Source organism: Calidris pugnax, unplaced genomic scaffold (assembly GCF_001431845.1).
Source record: "Calidris pugnax isolate Ruff unplaced genomic scaffold, ASM143184v1 scaffold123, whole genome shotgun sequence".
NCBI lineage: Eukaryota > Metazoa > Chordata > Aves > Charadriiformes > Scolopacidae > Calidris > Calidris pugnax.
In genome coordinates, this window is record NW_015090876.1 from 337,361 (window position 1) to 359,902 (window position 22,542).

The following is a 22,542-nucleotide window of genomic DNA, read 5'->3' on the forward strand; positions in this document are numbered from 1 at the left end:
TAGAAAGAAAATATAAAAATAATATAGAATAATCTATCTATCTATAAGAGTATAAAAGAAATAAAAAAACTGCTGTATAGTGACTAAAGCTGCTAAGCCCAATTTTGCAATGTTAACCACTTCACACCACCCCTGGCTCTGCTCAGCCATTTATTTTGGGTGGGGATACCTCAAACTCCACATCTCCAGGTGCAGCTCTTACTACTGATGATACACATCAGGTAGTGGCTTGGATTCATTAAAGATACAGTGAATTTTCATCCTTCAGGAATGCAAGCAGCACTATATGTGGTAGTGACTGGCTTAGATGTATAGGCACATGGCGAGTATGTGACCCAGTGCTGACATTTGACAGCTTGGAAGCAGAAGACAGCCTCCTGTGGAAGGGTGCACTGAAGAAAGTGCACAAGATGTTTAGGAGAGAGCATGGAGAGCACTTTGAACCCGAGATGAGATCGGCTGGTTTGCAGCATGGAGCAGCTGCTGGAATCAATCCCCTCTCCTTTCACAGAAAGACAAATGCTTGGCTGAGACTGGCAAGATGAAGCCCTCAATAACTTGTGGTGCCACAAGGCCAGTGGAAGAATGAATAGTAAAAGAGAACTTCTATGTCCACTCCATGGTACTGATTTTTGAGGCAGAGGGACTTCGCTCCTGTGGAAGGGTGCACTGAAGAAAGTGCACAAGATGTTTAGGAGAGAGCATGGAGAGCACTTTGAACCCGAGATGAGATCGGCTGGTTTGCAGCATGGAGCAGCTGCTGGAATCAATCCCCTCTCCTTTCACAGAAAGACAAATGCTTGGCTGAGACTGGCAAGATGAAGCCCTCAATAACTTGTGGTGCCACAAGGCCAGTGGAAGAATGAATCGCAAAAGAGAACTTCTATGTCCACTCCATGGTACTGATTTTTGAGGCAGAGGGACTTCCTTTGAGGATCCCACCAAAGAAGCCCAGCCCAGCTGGGAAAGGTGATGAGACCACATCGTTGTCTACCCAATGGCTTATGAGACCTACAGGTGGATTGCCTCGTGTACCAAAGAAAGAGCAAACTCAGAGACTGGCATCAGTTGGATGGTTACAGAAGAGGTAAGGGAGCTTTTTATTGCAGTTAGCCCTCCAGCAGCAGTTTCTGCAGGAATTATATGAAATGTGAGCATACAGGTCTTCCAGAATCTGCAAAAATGACAAAGTTAAGCAAGACTTTCCAGCTCACAATAGCCAAAGGCAACACCTTTCTTCCAGACTAGGGATCTCCAGGACATCTGAAGGCTCTCAGTGCTGTACTCTGCATCATTATTAATTCAGTTAAGTCGGTCTTACGGGGGACTAATAGAAATCAGAGACTAAAAGGTGTCATGACAGCAGCATAGATGGTGCCCATGTTGGCAATCCATGCTATGGGAGATGGCTGCACGCCCAAGGTAAAATAAGCAAACAATCAGGGAACACACTTTTCTCCCACTCTGCCCATCTCCAGGCATTAGGGGTAACTGCTTGTCTCTGGGCTCCTCCAGTTAACTCATCAGGGACCCACACCATGCAAAAGCCATCTAAAATCATAAGAAAATCTTAATAAATCAGCATCAGAAAATTTGCCCCAGGCATTCATTCCTGCAAGGATGTGACCACTTTAACACTTGTCAGAGTCATAGCACACAGCTGAGGAAATAGCCCTGGACAACTCTGCATTCTCAGGAGAATAAAAACCAGAAGACGTACAGAGTCACCCAGCAGGCAGCAGGAACAGGAGCAATGGTAGCATTACTTAACTATGTGCAATTTGCTCTCCCTATCTTGATTTAAATTACACTGCCAGAAGAGACTGACAGTGTCTGGAATCAAATTGCTTAGAAAAGTGCTTCTTCAGAGGGAGAGGAAAAAAAGTGCCCAAATAACTTGAGTGCAAATGGTCTTGCAAAATGCCTATTGTGATCGGGGGACAGCGGGATCTGGGTCTAATTTTCATTAGGATAATGGTCGTGGTAATTATCCTGGGCCAAACCCCCTAACACCCCGTTGTGAAATGGGGGTTGGCACCACGGACATTCCTACAGCGCACACATCAATCTGGGTCTCCTCTCGAGAGTTAGAGGAGGTGCCACCAAACAAGAGTCTCTGATCTGTTCCCGTTTCCTTCACTTCTTCAGGTCAGCGTGGTCTCTGGGGACCATCTTCAGGATGATGGGGTCCTTGGGTTGCACGAAACCTTTTGTGTCCAGAACCAGCGGGATCTTGAGCAGGAGGGAATAAAAAAACACAAAACAGCCTTGTAAGCTGGGAAAAAGGAGAGTCAGGACACCAAGCGAATGCCTGCAGCCCACATGCATCTCAGCCATCCCTTGTTTTCAGCGCATTTCCTAACTTAGAGATGTACTTATAGCAGGACTATCCCTATTGCTCATGCAAACAGCCACGAGCTGGGGTTTAATAGCCCTCAGCTCTTGAATAAACTGGTTGGAGAATTCTAACTTTTCCCATAGGAAGAGCTCAGTGCCCTGATCAACAGGCTGCACGGGGAAGGAAAACCAGCCAAAATCCACGGGGGGAGCAGCAGCTGAGGAGGGGCATGCAGTGCCCTTCTGCTTAATGCTGAAGTGTGTCAGTGCTAAGGGGAGCTCGGTGGAAATGGGAGCTGGAGGAGCAATAAGCTCCCCGGGAAATAACAGAACTAAGATTGCTGCTCAGGCTGAGTGCCGAAGAAAAAGCATCCTCACGCAGAAAAGCCACGGGCTCCTTTGGGGCGGGCTGGAAATCTCAATAAAAGAACATTTAAAACTGCTGTTGGAGGGAGTCAAGTTGCAGGGGAGGGAAAGGTGTTTTACTAAGTCTCCTCCATCAATTTGATGCTGCTCGTGTCCCAGCTCTCCTTCTCCCCATCAGGACAAGGGTAATGCACCCCCAGCCCGACAAGCTACATTAAAAGCCCCATATCCCAGTAAGCTTTGTTTCAGGCAATTTAAGCAACGTGGCTCAGAGCCCAATGTGCCATCAGTGGAGGAGCAAGAAGAGGCTGCAGGTTCCATATACATATTCCAAAGGGATGTTCCACCATGAATTTTTCCCCCCTGCTCTGATGTACATGACATCTTCTGTAGAAAAAAGGGCCGAAAGAGCCCCATAAACCTATGGGCACCAATAATACAATACATATTTAACTTGTCTCCTTTTAATTAAAGGCAGTTATAAAAAGAATCAATTTTATGGATTGCAGAGGACTAGAAAAATGTCATTAGAGTTGGGGGAGGGTGGATAGGTCACTGCATTGTTAATGGACTATTACAGTCTTTCACCTCCAGGTTACTAGTTGAGTTGCAATCTGAATCTGCAGAGATTCCAGCTGAGTTCCAGTGCCAAGTCATAATTTAATACGGATTTTTCTGTTTCTTACAACAAATGTCCTCTGAATACACTTGCTGCCCCCTCCGCTCTGATTTCCTAAGCTCGCCTCGTGAATGAAATGAATTAACGGCACAGCCTTTTGCAGCACTGGATGCAGAAAACCAGGTTGGAGCTCAAAATTAACATCAAATTTCAGGAGGTCTTGCTTGATGTATAATTTCCAACAACCATTGCATTTGCTTTATGTCAAACAGCCCCGTCTTGCAGGCCCTGTCCCAGCAGTACCGCATAGGGCATTCACTGAGGTCCTGGGCAAACCCCAAATCTGGTGGGATCCTGCAGAGCCTCAAAGGGGGAAAGGGTCCCCAATTCGAATTTAGCTCAGATTGCTCTTGCTTGAAAACTGTTACCCTTTCGAGACTGCCTTGTGGCCCATAAGAGGTGAATTTTGGTGTCTCTCACAGGGAATAGCCACATTTGGGTTGCAAAGCGCGGTCTCGGAGTGGGCTGGGGGGATCTTCCCTTGCTGCTCCCTGGAGCGGGGTTTTCCTACACTGGGTCAAGGCAGAAAGGCAGGGCACCATGGGGGAGCCAGCACCCCACAATTTAGGTGCACCCAAAGAGCTGCAGAGGACTTCAGGGATCTCAGCCTGACACATTCCACCAGCATTAAATTTGCTTCTGCAGAGGCTTAAAAAAAATGTATCAGTAACTTGTGGTGAACTATTTAAATTAGCTGAGAAGATTTAAATACAGCTATTCCCATATGCCTCTCTAATCCACACTGAAATCTTCCTCCCTGATCTCTGTGTGAAGTAGTAAAACCCAAATCTGCAGACAAGGTTCAGTGGTCTCTCAACTCCTTGGGGAGAGAGGTGTTTAACACGCACGTGAGACAGTTCCCTGTTTGTCTGGAGATGTAGGCAAAAGAGAGAGGGCAGGACCATCTGGGTGGAACTAAAGGATGGACAATGAACCACATCCCCCCATATCCTCACCGGAGTGTCCTTGCAGGTTCTGAAGGAGAAGTTTTGCAACAGGACGACCATAGCCACTTTCAGGGTGAGCAGAGCAAACCTCATTCCTATGCAGTTCCTGGGGCCAGCCCCGAACGGCAGGAAGGTGTAGGGGTCAATAGACTCTTTGTTCTCTTTACTGAACCTGATCACACAAAAAAAAGTAAAGTTAGAAAGAGCTACTCTTCCAGGATGTGTCAGCTCTCAGATCTGAAGTGATGAGGGGTCTGGGAAGGCAAAAGCTTTTTGTGTTCCTGTGCACATTAGAAGAATCCAGCTAAGTCCCCTATTTCTGTCTCAATAGATGCCTTATGCCTCTGCTTTTATCCTGCTGCTTGGAGTTGGCTGTGCATCTCCAGGTGCATCAGGTGAATTGGGAACACCTGAAATATGCTAATGGATTTCCTAACTACTCTTTTCTCAGAACTCCCTCTCAGCTTAAACTGAACCCAGATTTCAAACCCTAAAACACACAGGTCTAGAGCTTCACGTCTTCCCTTTAGATCAAAGGACTGAGCGAACACAAAGACGTTCTCCCCCTGCGTGACTAAAGGGAGGGTTGCTTTTGAGACACGCCAGCCATTCCTCTCCTCATCATGAAAAACAGGGAAGAACAATCAGCTTCACAGAGAAATTTGCCACCGAGCATTTTCTGTAATACTTCTTAGTGATCAGTTGGTTTTCATGTCAGAAAGCTTTTCATTCCCGGTGCATGAGGTCCAGGTACAAACCTCAGCCATGCTAAGTCAGCAGTGAAGTATCTCACTACTGAGACACCAGCACATCCCTCTGATGAACTCCCAGCAAGGCAAGCGATCCCTGAAGAGCTCTGGTCCAGCCACCCATGCCCAGTTTGCCAACTGGAATCAGAATGCAGCTACTGGAGCAACTGGTAAAACCTGCCCATTGCCAGAGTACTCCCATTTGGGTGGTTCCTTCTGCATTCAACTCAAGGTGACCACAGGGGTCCATAGGTGATTTCAGCAGCACCCATCTCCCTCCCTAACTTCTTCCTGATACTGCTGTCACGTTTTGTCTCAATGGTCACCACATCTCCCCACTAGGGTTAGCTTCCAGGGATATTTCAACTCCTGGTACAAGGGCACAGGTCTGGTCTGGTTCTCTCTGGACCAGCCCTCAACATCTTCTTGGCCACCTGAAGACTCTCCCAGGTCTCCCTTGGGCTATTACCTCCCTTCACAAGGTCTGACAGAGACCCCTAAGCAAGGATTGTTCCATAACTTGAGTTGAAAAATTAAGTTTTATTTCCTACCCGTCTTTGCCCTTCCACTACTGATTTGCACGGCATCGTGCCAGTCACCCAATGGCTCTTGTTTTAATATCTGGCCATAAACCCCTCAGTGTTAGAGCTGCTGGGAGCTGCTCTCACTGTCGCTCCCTTCAATACAGTTAATTAAATTCCATGCACAGTTTATGGATGTAGATCATAAAACTCCCCTCACGGTAATGCTGGGACTAGATGTCAGACAATGATAAATGCCTAATTTAAATGTTATAATCATGCATTCCCCACTTTTGCTGCCATTTTCACTCCCAGGGCTGAGGTTGAGCGTGCAGCTATTGCCCCCTGCCTGGCCCTCACCTCTCAGGCCTGAACTCCTCTGGCTCTGGCCAGCACTCCGGGTCACGATGCAACACGTAGACTGGGATCATGACCACCATGCCCTTTGGAATAGTCACACCGTTGAGCTCCACCGTCTTCTTGCAGACCCTCTCAATCCGGCCCCCAACGGGGTAGAGCCGGAGGGTCTCGTTCACCACCATATCGAGGTACTCCATCTGTGTGATGGCGTTGTACGTGGGAGTAGCCTGGGGAGAGGAATCAGGATGATAACAAACGTGGGACTTCAACCCCCATCCAACATCCCCGCAACACTTCCCCTTCAGATATGAGAGACCAGAGGAGGTGAAATCCCAGTGTCAGCATTTCCTCCACTCAGTATTTTTTCCATCCTGGCTTTTTGTTCAGGGTCTACAAAGAGGGAACAACCCCAGCATCTCCTCACCCTCCCTTTACCTTGTTGGGCAGGTATGCATCAATCTCATCCTGGAGTCGCTGCTGCACGTCAGGGTGGGTGGCCAGGTTATACGATATGTAGCTGAGGGTGGAGCTGGTGGTCTCATAACCAGCAAAGACAAAGATAAGAGCCTGGGCCAGAATTTCATCATCACTTAGTGCTGAAAAGAGGCATAAAAGCACATGTTAGAAGCTGAAAACTACAGTGATTAACCCTTGGGAACTCAAGATCCCACTCTTCAATATAGGTAACACAAGAAGCTGAAAACTACCCTTAAGTAATTAACCCTTGGGAATTCAAGATCCCACTCTTCAATATAGGTAACACTAGTCATAACTGCTTGACAGTTGGTAAAGGAAACCAGCTAACCTTCTGGTATGGGTCAGCTAACCTTCAGGGATGGATCTGGCACTGCTGTACAGCCAGAAAACAGCAATTTCTGCAATTTGAGCATCCTGCCTTGACTGAGGTTGATGGACTGGGACTGTGCCTTGGCTGAGCCATTCTTTTCTAAATCTAACAGTTCACCTAGGATGAGGAACAGAGACGAGCTCACAGGTGAGCAAGGTATGTGCAGCGTATGTGCTTTGTGGGCTTTATCAAATGCAGCCAACATTGCTGGCCTTCAGATAAGATAAAATAAGAAATGGGAGTAAGGAGATATTGACTCTGTTTGCTTTCTGTTGCACAAACAGACCTCAGGATTTATCCCAGGGAATGGGATATAATAAAATATGCCTGATATGTGACAAGTATCATTACGGCCCCACTACTGAGACCTTGAATCTCTCATAGGATTAATAACTGAAATCCTCTCCTACTTCCTTCCTTCAACCCAATGAGGAACTACCATACTTTCTGCTGAGAGGAGGACAGATCTCAAGACATACATTTGTACGAGTCGGTCTCAGCAGACTTGGAGCTGTCATGTGAGCTCTGCGAGTCAACCATAAGTTGCAGGAAGTCAACCCGGTTCTGGGGAGAAACAGAGAAAGTCAGAGAAGATGTGGGTGGGGAGGAGGCAAACCTCATCCAGTACAAGCTCCTTGTTGAGACACCTGCTCCATTTGCAGCCCCACCAGCAGGTTCTCAGCTTCATTGCACATTGAGGTTCAGACTGGAAACCCTCTATGAACACAGATACTTTCTCCATGTGGAAGCCTGGGCAGGGCATGTTTCTGGCCCATAGCTGATGAGCAGGGAGCTGTTATGGAGAGCAGGTGGTTCACCACAGCTTCTGAAGACGTCACCAGGTCCCTCCTGCCCTCAGAAGGAGACCACAGTGAAGAAAAGAGGCCACCTGGGCTGGACTCACCGTGCTGCCACCCTTTTCCCGTTCCTTCTTCATTTTTAGGAAGACTCCATTGAAGAAGTCCATGACTTTTGACGGTAATAGAGTAACTTTCATCTTTTCCAGCACTGGTACAACAAAGGGGAACAACACTAAAAGAAGAGGAAAGAACAACATATTTTAGCTCAAAGGGGCCCAAGAAACTCAAAACTAGCACAAAACATAGAAAGGAGAGAGGTAAGTCTAGACCCTGACCCCAAAAATTGCTGTTTGTTGCCTTCAGCTCTCTTTTTATCTAAACATGGCTGGCACACAACAGGAGAATCTCCTCCTTGTGTCACTATATGGCCACAATGCCACACACAGTGCAGCCCTCTGTGACAGAGAATGTCTCTGCCTGTAGGAGGACGCTGCAAAGACCCACACAGGTTTACAAATCTTGACTGTGGTTTCCCTGGGGAAGTATTTTGGCAGATCTGCTAGGGTGAATCTAATCCTGCAAAGTTCTGAACATCTCCCATATGGCAAAGTGGACTCAAAGCCAAGGGAGCCACCAGGAAATGCAGGTGGTCACCACCTCTGACATGGATTCAGGGCTGGATGAGATGAGGTGTGTCATACCTAAGAATACGAACACGGGGTTCAGGAGACTGAATTTGAGAAATTTCTTAATGTTGGTGACAAAGGGGTCACTGGGGTTGCCCATGGAGTCAACATTCACACTGAAAGAAGTGCTGGTCACCACATCCATGCTGTAGGCTCCAAAAATGCTAGGTAGAGAAGAAGAGAGACTGAATGAGATGAACCCAACCAGTGTAGTGAATAAGAGCCCATCTAGGAACAATCCTTGAGAGAGGGAATCTAATTTTTTAATAAGGACTCAGTTCAGAGTCCTAACGTAGTAGGTACTGTGCTGATTTGGCAGCAACTATTATTATATTTTCCCGAGTTTCCCCAGTTGCGTTCAACCCCCTATTTTTCTCAGTGTCAAAAACCTAGGCTGCAGCTGAAAAGCACTGAACTGCAGCCTGGGTTAACAAAGACTCTGTTCTGTTTTCCATCTGTAAAAATGACATCCAAAAATACCACATCTTGTGGGGCTCTAGAAGGGCCCCTGCCTGTTCCTCAAAGTGCATCCCCTGGTGAAATGAAATGGGAAACAGAGCACAGCTACCCTGTTTGAGCAGAGCACAGCAAAGCCCACTGCTGAGGAACACACCACGTCCGTGACCGTAGCTGACAAGGGATCTATGCTGCAGCGTGGAAAAGGGTCTCCAAACCCTCCCTCTGTGAGGCCCCTTCCCCACACTGAACACAAGCTCTTTCCTGTCAGCCCCACACAGTTACTCACTCCTTTGTGTTCACAAAGTCATCATTAGCCACCTTCTTCTCAATGTTTTTCACTAGTTTTTCACCATTTTGAATAATGACAGGGAACATCTGAAATGCAAACCAAAGCAGAAGACACTGTTGACTCTTTCACCTCCACCAAACAAGGTTGGGCAATTCCACTCTGCCATCTCTGCCTTGCCAACCCTTTGGCTTGCAGAAGAAGGGCAGGCAAGGGGAAGGTAACATTTCCAGGCCTCAGGCATTACTTTCTCTCATCTTAATAACCAGTCCACAGAGTTCACTTGACTAAGACTGAGCAAGGTTCTCCTCCCCAAATCCACATGCAGCTCCCCTTCCAGCTAAGCACTCCAGCTGGAAAGGAGCATGGCTCCAGAGCACATGGAAAATGGGCACCCGTGGTCTGAGATACACTTAGCAAGAAGGAAATACAGATCACAGGGCCATTTCATCCCCCATAACTTTCTCCTGACTCCCTCCCCACGAAGGTAGACAGCTACCATGTTGCTGAACTGCACCCAACAGAGCAGGCGCTGATGGATGTGGTCTTGACAAACAGGGCAACTTCCCCATTTGAGGGGAAGGCTTGTACTCAGAAATAGCCCAATCCCAATCCTCCTCTGGCTATTGATGCAAAGTTCTGGTGGCCTCTGCTTTACCTCCTTCAGCTTCCCACTGGTGAAGGTTGGAGACAGCACAGTGCGAATCCTTTTCCACTTCTCATCTTCAGCTATGCTGACGGCCGACTCCAGGATCCCATTCAGACCAAAGTTCTGCACAGGGAGAAGGTTACAGCAAAAGGGACAGGGTTAGACATGGAGATGGGTGAAGGTTTCCAGCCCCCTTTGACACAACAGAAATGCAAAAAAAATAAAATAAAAATGGACCATGGAGTGCTAACTTGCCCCCTGAAGTCAGTTCTACCTCAACCAGTAAACAACAGAAATGGAAATAAAAATGTAAGAGTCATAAATGACATCAGCCCGAGGGTACATCTGGGCTGATGTCCCGATGTCCCAGCCAGAGTGGCTTCTACACCTCCCTAGCAGAGTTTTGTTGTTGGTACCATCAATAAACTGGGGCACAACAGAGAGCAGCTACTTGCTGAAGGGCTGAGAGGAGGAGAACAGGAACCAAGAAGAAACTCCTTCTTGCTGGAGAGCAGAGCACGGGACGAGGTACCTACCCGGCGATTGGTAAAAATGGAATAGCACTCTTTCACCAGGACGTTTTTGATGACGATGGGGTCCAGAACGGCCAGAACAGGCTGCCTGCCATCAAAAATCCTAAAGCCAAGAGAAACCCACTGTCAGTCCATCACTCATGGTCAGCTGCAGCACATCACCAGCTCGAGCCCAGAAGGTTTGGGCCAGCTGAGTCCCCGCTGACAAAACAGCCGAAGGGATGAGGCTGAAACTGTTTTATTACGTAGTAAAACAGGAGAAAGGGAAAGAAAGTGCCAAACACAGACAGCACGAACATTTCTAGCGATGGGCGGCAGTACTAAAGAGTTGCCAAAGCAGCGTGGGTTTAGATAAAAGGCAGCTTTTGCCACGATGCTGATCCCCTGCCCTTGGGTCATCTGAGCCCTGTTTCTGCAGCTGGTAGATGGGAGTCACTAAATCTACACCAAATAGCCTACCTGTGGGGTAAAGAGATTTCCCTGCCTGGCCTACGAGGCAATGAGAGGGGAAAACTCATCTGTCTCCTCCATTTTCCAATCAGCAGAGACAGAAAAACATAAAAGCCATGGTGTGGGCTGAGGGGCAGGGAGCCTTGGGCCATAGCTGGGGGAAGCTGCCATCTTCAAGAAGCTTGAGAACATTTAGTCTTTTGGGGGAAAAAAAATAACAACCAAAAAAGCAAACCGACAACCCCGCACTGGGTTTCATGAAGCCTCCTAGGATTTATTCTGCACAACAATTTTGCTTCGGTTTGAGAGGTTCTCAAGAGGAGGGCGATAAGAGGCCCCGGCACAAAACCAGGAGCGGGGAGAGGGGTTGAAAGGCAGCTCGTGCCCCGGCTCGGGGAGAAGCAAGGGAACAAGATGAAAAACACAGCGACAGCCTGCAGCTTGTTCTCCGCTCCAGACAGACGAGGAGAGGCTTCAAAGGCAGGAGGCTCAGTTTGACACCGAGTGGTGGAGTTTTCCGGCTGGGAAACCATCAGTGCCTTCCCTGGCTAATGCATCTGGAGCTGGGAGATAAAGGGATGGCCACGCTGATTTGGCGGGTGGTGGAGGGTGAGGGGAGCTCCCCGGGCTCTCTCTGGAACAAGTTTCCCCGGCCCCGAGGTCACTAACACTGCTGTTTAGTTTTTAATGCTCCCAAAGGGGAAAAGAAAAAAAAAAAAATATAAAAATGTCATTTTCAAATGACCCTCAAACTGGGCACCACCATCCCAGCCCCGCAGGAAAGAAACCTTAGAGAGATGGCTGGAGACTTTCCCAGTGGTGAATTGGGATTTTCCCAAGCTGTCACTGCTGGAATTGCAGTGCTGAGACATGGTGGCAACATACCTTTTTCTGTTCTATTTTGGGGTGGCCGAGCACCCCGAACAGGCAGTTTTGTTCTGCAGCGAGAAACTCACCCCCAGATTTTGCCATATTTTTCAAAGCACTTCTGATCGAAACGCATGAATCCCTGCAAAAGAAGAAAAGGAGAAATGAAGAGTTTGCCAGAGAGGAGTGATCAAAGCAGGTCACAGCCGGCAGCACCACACATCCCACAGACCCACTGAGAGTGGCAGGGGTTGGGGGGGGTGTGTGGTAGCTCTTAAGAGTCACACAGACACTTAGGAGACATTTGTACTGGAGGGAAAAAAGAGAGCAGAGAGGAGAAAAAAAAAAAAAAAGGAAAAAAGAAGCACTTTCAACTTGCACCAGCCAACCTGAGCTAAAAAATGTAATGAAGACAAGGGACGAGAGGGTACACAGCTTCAGCGTGAGCAGAGTTAGCAGGCAGGACCAGATCCCAGGGTGTCCTTTCATCTTCAGCCCAACACGTTAGAGCTGCTACCGCCTTGTCCTCAGGAGATCCTCTGCTGCAGTTGCTGAACCGGAGTGATGATGGCTTTTTTGTTTTGCTTTGTTTCCATTAAGGTTTTAACTGATGTAACATCTAAGGATGAAACTTATGGGACGCATAACACTCACCATGCATCAACTAAACCATTAGTAAGAGACCACAGGAATGCTGTAAGCCCAGCAAACACACGCTAAAACACCTCATTCATTGAAGAGAATACATCTTGTTCTGCATTTGCAGTCAGTTACCTGCTACTACCTAGAACATGGACCTGATGGAGAGGGTCCAGAGGAGGGCCACAAGGATGATCAAGGGGATGGAGCACCTCTGCTACGAGGACAGGCTGAAGGAACTGGGGTTGTTCAGCCTGGAGAAGAGGAGGCTCCGGGGAGACCTAATAGCAGCCTTCCAGTACCTGAAGGGAGCCTACAGGAAGGCTGGGGAGAACCTGTTTAGAAAGGCCTGTAGTGACAGGACGAGGGGAAATGGCTTCAAGCTGGAGGGGAACAGATTTAGATTGGAGATTAGAAGGGGGTTCTTTACTGTGAGGGTAGTGGAGCACTGGAACAGGTTGCCCAGGGAGGTGGTTGAGGCCCCATCCCTGGAGATATTCAAGGAGAGGCTCGACGAGGCCCTGGGCAACCTGGTCTAGTTGGGGGTGTCCCTGCTGACTGCGGGGAGGTCGGACTAGATGACCCTTGGAGGTCCCTTCCGGCCTGGGAAATTCTATGATTCTATTCTATGATTCTATTTCTTAAGGTTTGGTGACTAGATAATATTTGATTTTTATTTAGAAATCTATTCTCCTGGCTTAGTCTCAGGCTGGCCCAACAGCAAGTGGCTGGATGGGGCATCGCTGGAGCTAATTCAGCCTCTTTGTGTGGATGACACAAAGCACAAAGAAGCATACAGTTCTCAAAAATTAGCACTCCTAGGCATCTCTCCAATATTTTTTTTTTCTAAACTTCCAACAGAACTTCAGCTGCTGGGAAGCAGGTAGGAATCCAGGGAGAAACTAATAACTTAAATTACAAAGTAGTTGAAAAACACAGCACACCTCATTCGGGTCAAACAGACCCTAAAAGTAATTGTTGTGTTCTCTGTGTGTCCAAAGAGCTTCCCTACCTGAAAGAATCATTTCCATCTGACTGAATCAAGGGCAGAGGAAAGAGATGCCCAAAGGATGGGAAAAAGAGCCCCAGATACAAGTGAGAATCCAAGGCAGCCAGGGAGCAGCAGCTGCTGGTACTCACCTGCCGGTACTCCAGGAAAGTTCCCAAAAATGGCAGAGGCTGTGGCCCGGGAATGCCCAGCTTCTTGAAGGCCCGATATGGCCATATCCCATAGCTGTCAGGGAAAGAGCATGTTAGATACATTTACGCAATGAAAAGAGAAGGTTCTTCATCCTGAGCACAGCAAAGAGAGTAAATAGCTGGTGCCTGTCTCCCAGAGAAAGCTGAAATTATAGACCACCAGGAGCAGACCTGCTGAGGATACACTCTTCCTGCAATAAATCCCAGATCTCTTAGGGTACAAGATAATTTGGGATACATTCTGAAAGACAAAGGCTAGAAGGAGGTGCAGCCCAGCCTGGGTGTACCTGGGCACCTCAGGTCTTTATCCAGGGACCTCATTCATTTCTCCAGATCAGAGATCCGTGACTCAGGTGACTGAAGAAAGATCTCAGAGGGATTAAGTCCTCAAGCTGAGCCCTGCCCTTGTGTTTGTCTTTGCAAAGCCCTCCTGCGATGCTCAGGTGGTAGAGCCACAGCAGCACAGCAGCTGAGCAGGGACATAAATTATAACAGCAAAATTAAGTTTTTGCCTGTATAGCTCTCTACGGCTCCCCTGAGCGACATAAGCAAAAGGGCAATTTTCCCAACATAACTATTTAAACGGGGGGTTCTGCTGGCACAAGCACATGGGCAAACATAGACATCACCCACTGCCCTGCTCCCAGCTCTCCCAGCCCAGCCAGGGACACCTCATCCCTTTGCAGCCAAACAGATCCCTCTGCGGTTAAAAACAGGGAAGTTACTTCTCCTTTTGGATCTGCTGAGAAAAGCAAAACAAAACAAAAAAAAGTAGTTCCTTTATATTTCCCTCCTTCTTCCTCCTTCCCTTCTGGAGTGGGAATGGGACAGGGGAACCCCCCCTCTATCAGCCTTTGCCTCTGCCTTGAAGGTGGCACAGGATGAGGGAGGATGAGTTTTGTCCTGGGGCACTTCAAAAAATAATTAAGTAGTTCCTTTATATTTCCCTCCTTCTTCCTCCTTCCCTTCTGGAGTGGGAATGGGACAGGGGAACCCCCCCTCTATCAGCCTTTGCCTCTGCCTTGAAGGTGGCACAGGATGAGGGAGGATGAGTTTTGTCCTGGGGCACTTCATGCCCCATCCCCTCCCCAGCTTCAGGCACAGGCTTCTCCTCCTCCCTGGCCACCCTGGGGGACCAGCCTCTACTTACAGGACCAGAGGAGTGATGGCCCCATCCCCTCCCCAGCTGCAGGCACAGGCTTCTCCTCCTCCCTGGCCACCCTGGGGGACCAGCCTCTACTTACAGGACCAGGAGGCTAAGGAAGGCGATGAGGAGCAGCCAAGTGACAACAGAAAAGTTTGGCAGGAGATGCATCATGCCTCCAAGCCTGCTCTCAGAGCACCCGTCTCCTGCGAAGCAGCAGCCTTGCTTTATGATTTTTTTTTTTTTTTCCCTTGACCTTCTGACAGCTCACATGATGCAGGAGGAGGAGTCGCCCTGTTTGCTGGGTTGCTCAAACTGTAACCCTTGGGCAGGTTTCTCTCCCTGAATTGGGATGGCAATAGCGTGCCCAGCTCCACACCCCTCGAGATTTCAAACTGCTGAAAGGACAGTTTCCACAAGATGAAGAGCAAATAGCGATAGGAAAGGGCACCAGTGTCCCAAACCCATCCCTCCTGCCTCTTGCTCGAGATTTGCCGGGTTCCCGTGGGGCCGAGGGGAGCCCCCAGCTGCTCCCCCACCAGCAGCGATGCTGGACCAGACTTGCCCCCCCTCACCCTGCCCAGTCTTGCTTTTGCCGGCTTTTAGTGAGGGGTATAATTAGGAGGGTCAAGGAGCTGGTACTGTGTGTCCCCCCCAGCTCTCAGAGGGTTCTGGCTGCAGAGGTACCTGCCCTGCGCCCCCTCTCCCACCCTCATTCATCTCATCCTCCTGCGCATCCTATTTAGGGTTTGGGAGGGAAGGGGCTGGAGGAGACAGACCTGCTGGGAAACACTTGCCCAGGGCTGAAAGGGGTCCTTCATCCTCAGGCAGTGCCCTCTGATGCTCGGTGGAGAGAAGGACATGGTCCTGTGGAGGCACAATCTGTGCTGATGGAAGCTCTCCCTGGCATCCCACTGCACAGATCCATGGCTTTGCTGAGTTGCCCACCTGTGGCTCGAGCCCCAGGAAGCCACCGGAGCATGGGCAGGAGGTGCTGAGGACCGAGTGGTGCCCTGGCACCGTGAGCACCACGCTCACGAGGAGGTCAGATGGAACCAACACCCCCCTAGCCATGGCATTCTGGTATGGGTTCCCTTTCCCTTCCACCCCTGGCTTTCTGTTTGCTCTCAGGTATGGGGTGGCACAAAGTGGCTTTTGTTGCTTGGCTTTAGGCAGCTCAGTGTCCCCCCCAACCACACACATGGAACCAGCTGCTTTCTACTGAGAACCAGGGAAAATTACACGTATGGGCAGACTGTACAGTGGAACCTCTGGCCAGTGTAGCTATAGGTATGCAAACTCCCCATGCTGGTGGATGGCTGTGGGGACAGGACAGGATATGGTCTCCTTTGCCCCCATCACACCAGAAAGGACCACGAGTCTCCTCTTCTGTGTGGTCCAGTATGGGTTCCCATTTCCCTTCCACCTCTGGCTTTCTGTTTGCTCTCAGGTATGGGGTTCCAGTGCGGTCCCCTTCCCTGTGTCCCCTGAGCCCACCGGCAGACCCACATGGCCAAGAGGAGACAAGCCCCAGCTGAGAAGTGGCACAAAGTGGCTTTTGTTGCTTGGCTTTAGGCAGCTCAGTGTCCCCCCCAACCACACACATGGAACCAGCTGCTTTCTACTGAGAACCAGGGAAAATTACACGTATGGGCAGACTGTACAGTGGAACCTCTGGCCAGTGTAGCTATAGGTATGCAAACTCCCCATGCTGGTGGATGGCTGTGGGGACAGGACAGGATATGGTCTCCTTTGCCCCCATCACACCAGAAAGGACCACGAGTCTCCTCTTCTGTGTGGTCCAGTGCGGTCCCCTTCCCTGTGTCCCCTGAGCCCACCGGCAGACCCACATGGCCAAGAGGAGACAAGCCCCAGCTGAGAACCCCATGTGAACATCACACTCCCTGGCATCAGGCATCGCTTTTCTGCCTTGGGCACACTCAGCTTTGAAGAAACCCAAGTTCTTCTGCAATTATCTGCCCTTTCTACTGAGAACCAGGAAAAATTACACGTATGGGCAGACTGTGCAGTGGAACCTTTGGCCAGTGTAGCTATAGGTATGCAAACTCCCCGTGCTGGTGGGTGGCTGTGGGGATGGGACAGGACATGGTCTCCTTTGCCCCCATCACACCAGGAAGGACCACGAGTCTCCTCTTCTGTGTGGTCCAGTGTGGTCCCCTTCCCTGTGTCCCCTGAGCCCACCGGCAGACCCACATGGCCAAGAGGAGACAAGCCCCAGCTGAGGACTCCATGTGAACATCACACTCCCTGACATCAGGCATCACTTTTCTGCCTTGGGCACACTCAGCCTTGAAGAAACCCAAGTTCTTCTGCAATTATCTGCCCGTCAGCGCAGGCAGATCGCGTGTGGCTGTGCCCAGAGGCCAGCAGCATTTTTTACCTCTTCTCAAACATTTATTTTGCCTCATAAAACACAATCAAGCGGATGCTGAGCTGCGGGCTGGTCCAAGGGTCACCTCCACACCCATGCAGGAGAGCCAAGCAGCAGCGCTGCCATTTTTAGTAGGATGACACCGCAGATAAGCATATCGTGGCTGCGCAAAGCTGGGGTTGATGATTCACGTAATCAGGGGCTGACAGTAATCAATTAGCTGCTTTGTGCAGCAACATGCCTGATTCCTGCTTCCCCAGGCTGCGCTGAAGAGCTGAGCCCTGGCAGCGTGCTGCAGCAGGAACCTTATTCTCCATTTTATGGGGTCTCCCCCTTATAAGACACCTTGAAGCAACCATTCCCTGGGAGTTATCCTTTATCGTTGCATCCAAAGGCTGGTTCTCCCCCTCACGGGGTCCCATACCAGAAGTACATCAAGAACCATGAGGAGAGGTGGGAGGAGAAGCCAGGTGCCAGGGCAGCAGCTCCCCATCCAGGATTATCTGCATTTCTTCCCTGGCACAAACCCTTTGATTTTCCAATACCCCCTGCTGACAGCTGCTGTGATTTCTCAGTGGGAAGCAGGTTTGTGGATCAGTATTTTCTTTCCTCTCAGACAGAAACTGTGGCAAAGCCAGACTTCAGAAGAGAACAAGGACATTAGCTAACCCTCCCCAAAAAGTAAATAAACTATGCAGCAACCTCACACGCAAGGAAATAACTCGTTTGTCAAAAATAGGCTTGAGTGGGAGCAATCTGCTGATCTAGAGCTGACATTCTAAGGAGAAGACGGGATGCAGAGCCTGATCAAACCATGGTGCTCCATCATGTAGCCAAGGTGGGGACAGTGACACCATCCCCCTGGCCCATGTCACATCAGGAGCACTCCTCTTCCCGGTGGCGACATGCTCTGCAAACATCACTGTGACCCTCTGGGGATGAACCGACCACGCTCAGGGTTCTGCCACATTGGGAACCACATCCACGGGGTATGTGCAATGCCAGTGAACTTCTGCAAACTCCTTATTTACCTCACTTTTGGTTTGTTTTCTTTTCGCATGTCTCATGGAGCGCCGTTGTCTTCCTGGCTACACAGATTTGAGAAAATAATAGTTGATAATAATTCCACCTCCTCACCAAAACTGCTGCCACAGGTGAGAGCTGCAGGTGGGGTGATCCTGAACAATCATCATCGCATAATTTTATACAAAATGAAGTCATTAAAGTGATGCTTTTATACTTCCACAGCCCTTCGGACCAAATGCGATGGTAGAGTGTGGCATTACTGAGGCTATGTGTTTTAATGTGAATATCACTGAAATGGTACCCAGGAGGGATAAAGTAGAGGGAAAGGCTCTCCAGGTCAAGTTTCCTGGCAACATTTATAGGGTTTTAGCATCGTGGGCAAGCAAATCATGCAGCAGAGATGCAGGTGAGGCTGCCACAGCATCCCAGCACCTTGTCTCAGAGAAAGGAAGAAAGTTGCCTAAGTTTGGGCTGGGATCCTCACACAGCTGTCATCTGTTCAAGGCTGGTGACCCAGGAAAAACATCCTGTGGTACTGAAAGGGGGAGCAATGGGTGCTCCCCACCATCATGCTAGCGCAGATGTGCTAAACCAAATGAAAAAATAACAGCAGCAGCAGACTGGGCCGAGTTGACATCAATGCCCCTTCTAATTTCATCTATTTCACAAAATTATCACTTTTCCCCCCCCCCTCTCCCATTTCAAATAATAACTTATTTAATAGGAAATGTTTCCAAGAGGGCTGTTAAATCCCATCAGTGTGAGTCACGACCCCTTTGGTGCACCAGGCTATGGGCACCATTATATATTAGAAGACACAGATGGTTTACAGCCCTAATTTACAGCTGGACTTTATGATCTTAAAGGTCTTTTCCAACCTAAATGATTCTATGATTTTATGATCCTCTGTTTCCAGGGTTAATCCTCTGTACCTGTGGAGGACCCAGAGTGGTCCAAAAGGAACCCCCTCCTCTGGGTCATGAGCAGACATGGCCCTTCTGACATCCCCTTCTTACTGACACCAGCACAGGGCAGTTGCTCTCCCCATTAATAAGACAAGCCAAGGACAGTGGGAGCCCTGGTGATAAGCACAGTGCTATAAAAAGACTATATATTTTTATACCCTGGGGAGAGCAGAAGTGACTCAGTATGAGCCCTGCTTCCCCCATGGCAGGATCTCCTGTTGTGGTCCACCAAAGCCACGGCCTCACATGCCTCTCACGCTTGTCCAGTGGCCACCACATGGTCCATGGCACTGTGGTGGCTCCTGGCTTGTTTTTTCCTGCCACCCCACCCCAGTAACAATCCTGGTTCAATATTAACTCACACACTATCTACCACTCCTTATCACAGCAGTGCTTGGCTTCTGTGCTTCAGATACTTTCCCTGTGTTTGTGTTACCATCAGCCTGGAGCCCAAGCTCCCTTCTGCAGCGGCCAGCACCCTCCACTCCTCCTCACCGGGAGGGGAGAGGTAACCAAGCAAAGCAGATAACGTGGGGATTCAAAAGCTGATGGTCACTATGGTTAACACAAACAGAAGGTGATCTGAGCTGTGCTGTCTGGCCATGGTCGCTGGTAGTGTCACAGCTGTAAAAACGGGTCAATACATCTTAGAGCAACCAGGAAAAAATGATGACTGAACGGATGGGGCATAGAAGATGATATTAAACCTTACACAGAACTTCAGAGGAGCTGAGCTGACAAACTAAAACCCCTTCTGTTTGTAAAAACTCCCAGAGAAACAAAGGTACAAAAACTATTAATAAACTACCGAGCCCTCCCCAGAGGAGAGGTGATTTTACCACTGCCTGGTTGGTGGGACTGAAAGTGGTCAAGGAGAGAGCAGTCTTGTGTGGACACAGACCACTGAGTAGAAGACCACTCCCAGGAGACACATGCTCTGCTGTCTCTCGGGCTTTTTCTTTATCTGCTGTATTGTGGACCCAAAGGTTTTCCTTTCCTCCACACGCTGTGGAAAAAGTCATGTTGTAGCATGGAACACTCTTCAAATAGAGCAAAATATGAGCCTTGTTAAAAAACAGGACTGATTGTCCCATCTTTAACAATTCTCATCTTATGTTCCTCTTGTCCCACGAATGGGATCACGAGCTGTTTATTTCTGGCTCTTCCTCACAAACCTTGCTCTCAAATGAGCCTCTTGAAAGGACGAAATGGGAAAGCACCAGATGTACGACTTCCTAGAAGAGCTCCAGCAGCGGGGGAATGACCGAGGGCTGGCACGGGTTCTGCCTGCCTCCTCGCCCAGCCCAAAACCCCACGGTGCTTCAAGCCTGGGTATTTCCATGACCTCTGCAGAGCAAAACCACCACCTTGCTCCCTTTCATCCAGTAGCGCCGCTGAATGCTCCTGAAGCATCGACAGCTGAAACCCATCTCCCTTTCGCTCCTCTATAATTTCTGAGCGAGGACAGAAAATTATAAGCCACAGCCGGTGTTACAGGATAAAACCAATTACAGAAAGCAGGGAGGGGGCAGCGCTGTGAGCACTCGGACACCAGCTCCTCCAAGGACAGCCTCTCCTCTGCCTCTCTCACATCCTACCAGGAGAAGAACTTCTCTGCCTTTTCAGACCTCCCAGCTGGTAGCTGGGACTCACTTGATGAAGCAGCCAGGGCTTTCCCAAAAGTGGAGTGGCATTGCCACGTTTGCAATGACCTCAATTTCTGCTGAGCCACTTCCAAAGCAGAAGTTGAGCCAGAAAAAAACCCCAAACAAACCAAAAATCAAAAAATGAAGACATCAGCTCTACACATGCAACATACAGCCCTTTCTACCATAATCCCCTTCCCTCCAAACCCTCTCTATCTCACGAGGACACATGTTAAAAACAGCCCAGTGGGCATAAAGGATTCCAGACCCAGGATCTGAGAGTGGCATCGCTGCCCGAGGGCAGAGTTTGGCCCATCACTTCTGTCCCAGCTGCCTGGGCTGTGGTTGCTTTTTCCAGGGCACATCTTGCTCGTGGACTAAGGGCAAGAGTGAAGCTGTTTGGCTGGTGATTCATTCAGCATCGTGAACTCCCCATCAGCGGGTGCTGGACAAGAGCCATCCCCAACATGCCCGGGCACAATCCCTCCTGAGAAACCCAGCAGGTACGGCTGGAGGCTTCTCACTCAACCTCAACAGGAGGATTTTCTATAGCAACTAAAGCCAGGCGTTTGGCTGGTTGATTTAACCCTTGCTTGCTTCATAAAGTGGGCTCTGTGAAAAACAGGAATCTTTTTTTCTCACCTCTTTAATTTCTTCAGTGGTACGGAGACAGCTATGGATCAATGAAAGTGTCTTCATCGATCACTCCGGATGGTTTTTGCTGGATGGAAGATTGAAATGCTGAATCCTTCCTCGGCCCGTCCTTTCCATGATGAGGGGTAAAATGTTTCCTAATTTCCAGCAGGTTACATGAGGTTTTATCCCAGAAGGTATGGTCTCCTAGTAGATTAAGTCACAGTCTCATAAATCAATCTGGAAATTTGCCCTGCTTCACCCCAAAATTTCCATAGCTCAGTTTTTCTGATGACTTCTAATTGCTCCTCCCCTGCCTCCCACCTCTGGGGTGTTTATACCAATCAGATGGGCTTGTACATATATAAAAAACTAACACCCCCCCCCCCTCCCTTTCTCTTGTGTGAAAACATGATTTAGTACTTAGAGCTTGATATATTTTTTGGGGTTTTTTAATATAGACCAGAGATAAATTTCTGGTTTATTATATATCATTAGCACTCTCTTTACCCACACTTTTTGTGCTTGTGAAGATCTAATTAAATACAAATAGGGCTTTTATTTGAATATAGTTTGGTTGATTCTTCCCCCCCCCCCCCCCCCCCAAAAAAAAAAAGTTTGTGTTTACAAGTTTAGTCTTCTACTGTTGGAATTAGACTTTAATTAGGTCAGTCATGTTCCCCTGGTAGGGTATGAATGATAGTGCTGGAAAACAGACAATTTATAGAGACCCAAAAATAACTCATCCTGCTGTTTTGTAAGAAAGATGTGTTTTCTTTGCCCTGCACTGAGGACGTTTACAATCAAGGCCACTCGGGCACACTTGATACCAGTGACACAACCGGCAGCTTGGTCTCACAGGCGAAGCCTGTGCCTCAATTTCCTCCTACCAACGGAGGGATATTAATCCCTCCCAATTTGACAGGGCTGTGGTGAGGTCACCTGCGTTTGTAAGGCATTTTATCACTCTTGACGTGAGGCCCCAAGCTATATAACACAAGGGTTTTTGGTTTTTTTTTAGACCTGCCTTTCAGCCTTATCTACACCGTCTGTTTAGTGCACAAAGTGCAAGCAATTGGATGAACTCAGATAATCAAGGCTCGGGGTGAAGAACCACCACCCCATGGCTTTGCCGGGGCACTTGTCAGAACCAGGTCAGCACGAAGGGTGAACTAAACCCCCTAGAAGTTGCACAATGTGGGAAAGTACCTTGGGATGACATCCTGGGTGTGGGTCGCTTCCTCCTCTGACACGTCGCTGTCAGTGTCACGCACCGAGGGCTCTCAGTTTGCCCGTTTCTCCGTATCTAGGCGCAGATGCTCCGCTTGGGCAATCGAGTTCCCTGGTTTTGGCGCTGCTGA

The 22,542-nt window shown here is 49.0% G+C and overlaps 1 protein-coding gene across 4 annotated transcripts; it reads right to left on the minus strand.

Annotated features, from left to right (window-relative positions):
* Positions 1 to 1,064: 1,064 nt before the first annotated feature.
* On the minus strand, positions 1,065 to 21,421 carry LOC106890439 (cytochrome P450 3A12-like). 4 transcript variants are annotated; one of them, XM_014946268.1, is made up of 13 exons: positions 21,191 to 21,421; positions 13,316 to 13,409; positions 11,626 to 11,678; positions 10,223 to 10,322; positions 9,696 to 9,809; positions 9,038 to 9,126; positions 8,308 to 8,456; positions 7,711 to 7,838; positions 7,286 to 7,370; positions 6,395 to 6,555; positions 5,960 to 6,186; positions 4,339 to 4,501; positions 1,065 to 2,232 (listed from the first exon to the last, which is right to left on the minus strand). In XM_014946268.1, the coding sequence occupies exons 3-13, from the start codon at positions 11,670 to 11,672 to the stop codon at positions 2,137 to 2,139; spliced, it is 1,359 nt and encodes a 452-aa protein (XP_014801754.1). In that variant the 5' UTR covers positions 11,673 to 11,678; positions 13,316 to 13,409; positions 21,191 to 21,421; the 3' UTR covers positions 1,065 to 2,136. The 4 variants fall into 4 exon arrangements, with proteins under 4 accessions (XP_014801754.1, XP_014801752.1, XP_014801753.1 ...); XM_014946266.1 differs by lacking the exon at positions 21,191 to 21,421 and adding an exon at positions 14,620 to 14,750; XM_014946267.1 differs by lacking the exon at positions 21,191 to 21,421 and adding an exon at positions 13,951 to 14,000.
* Positions 21,422 to 22,542: the final 1,121 nt, after the last annotated feature.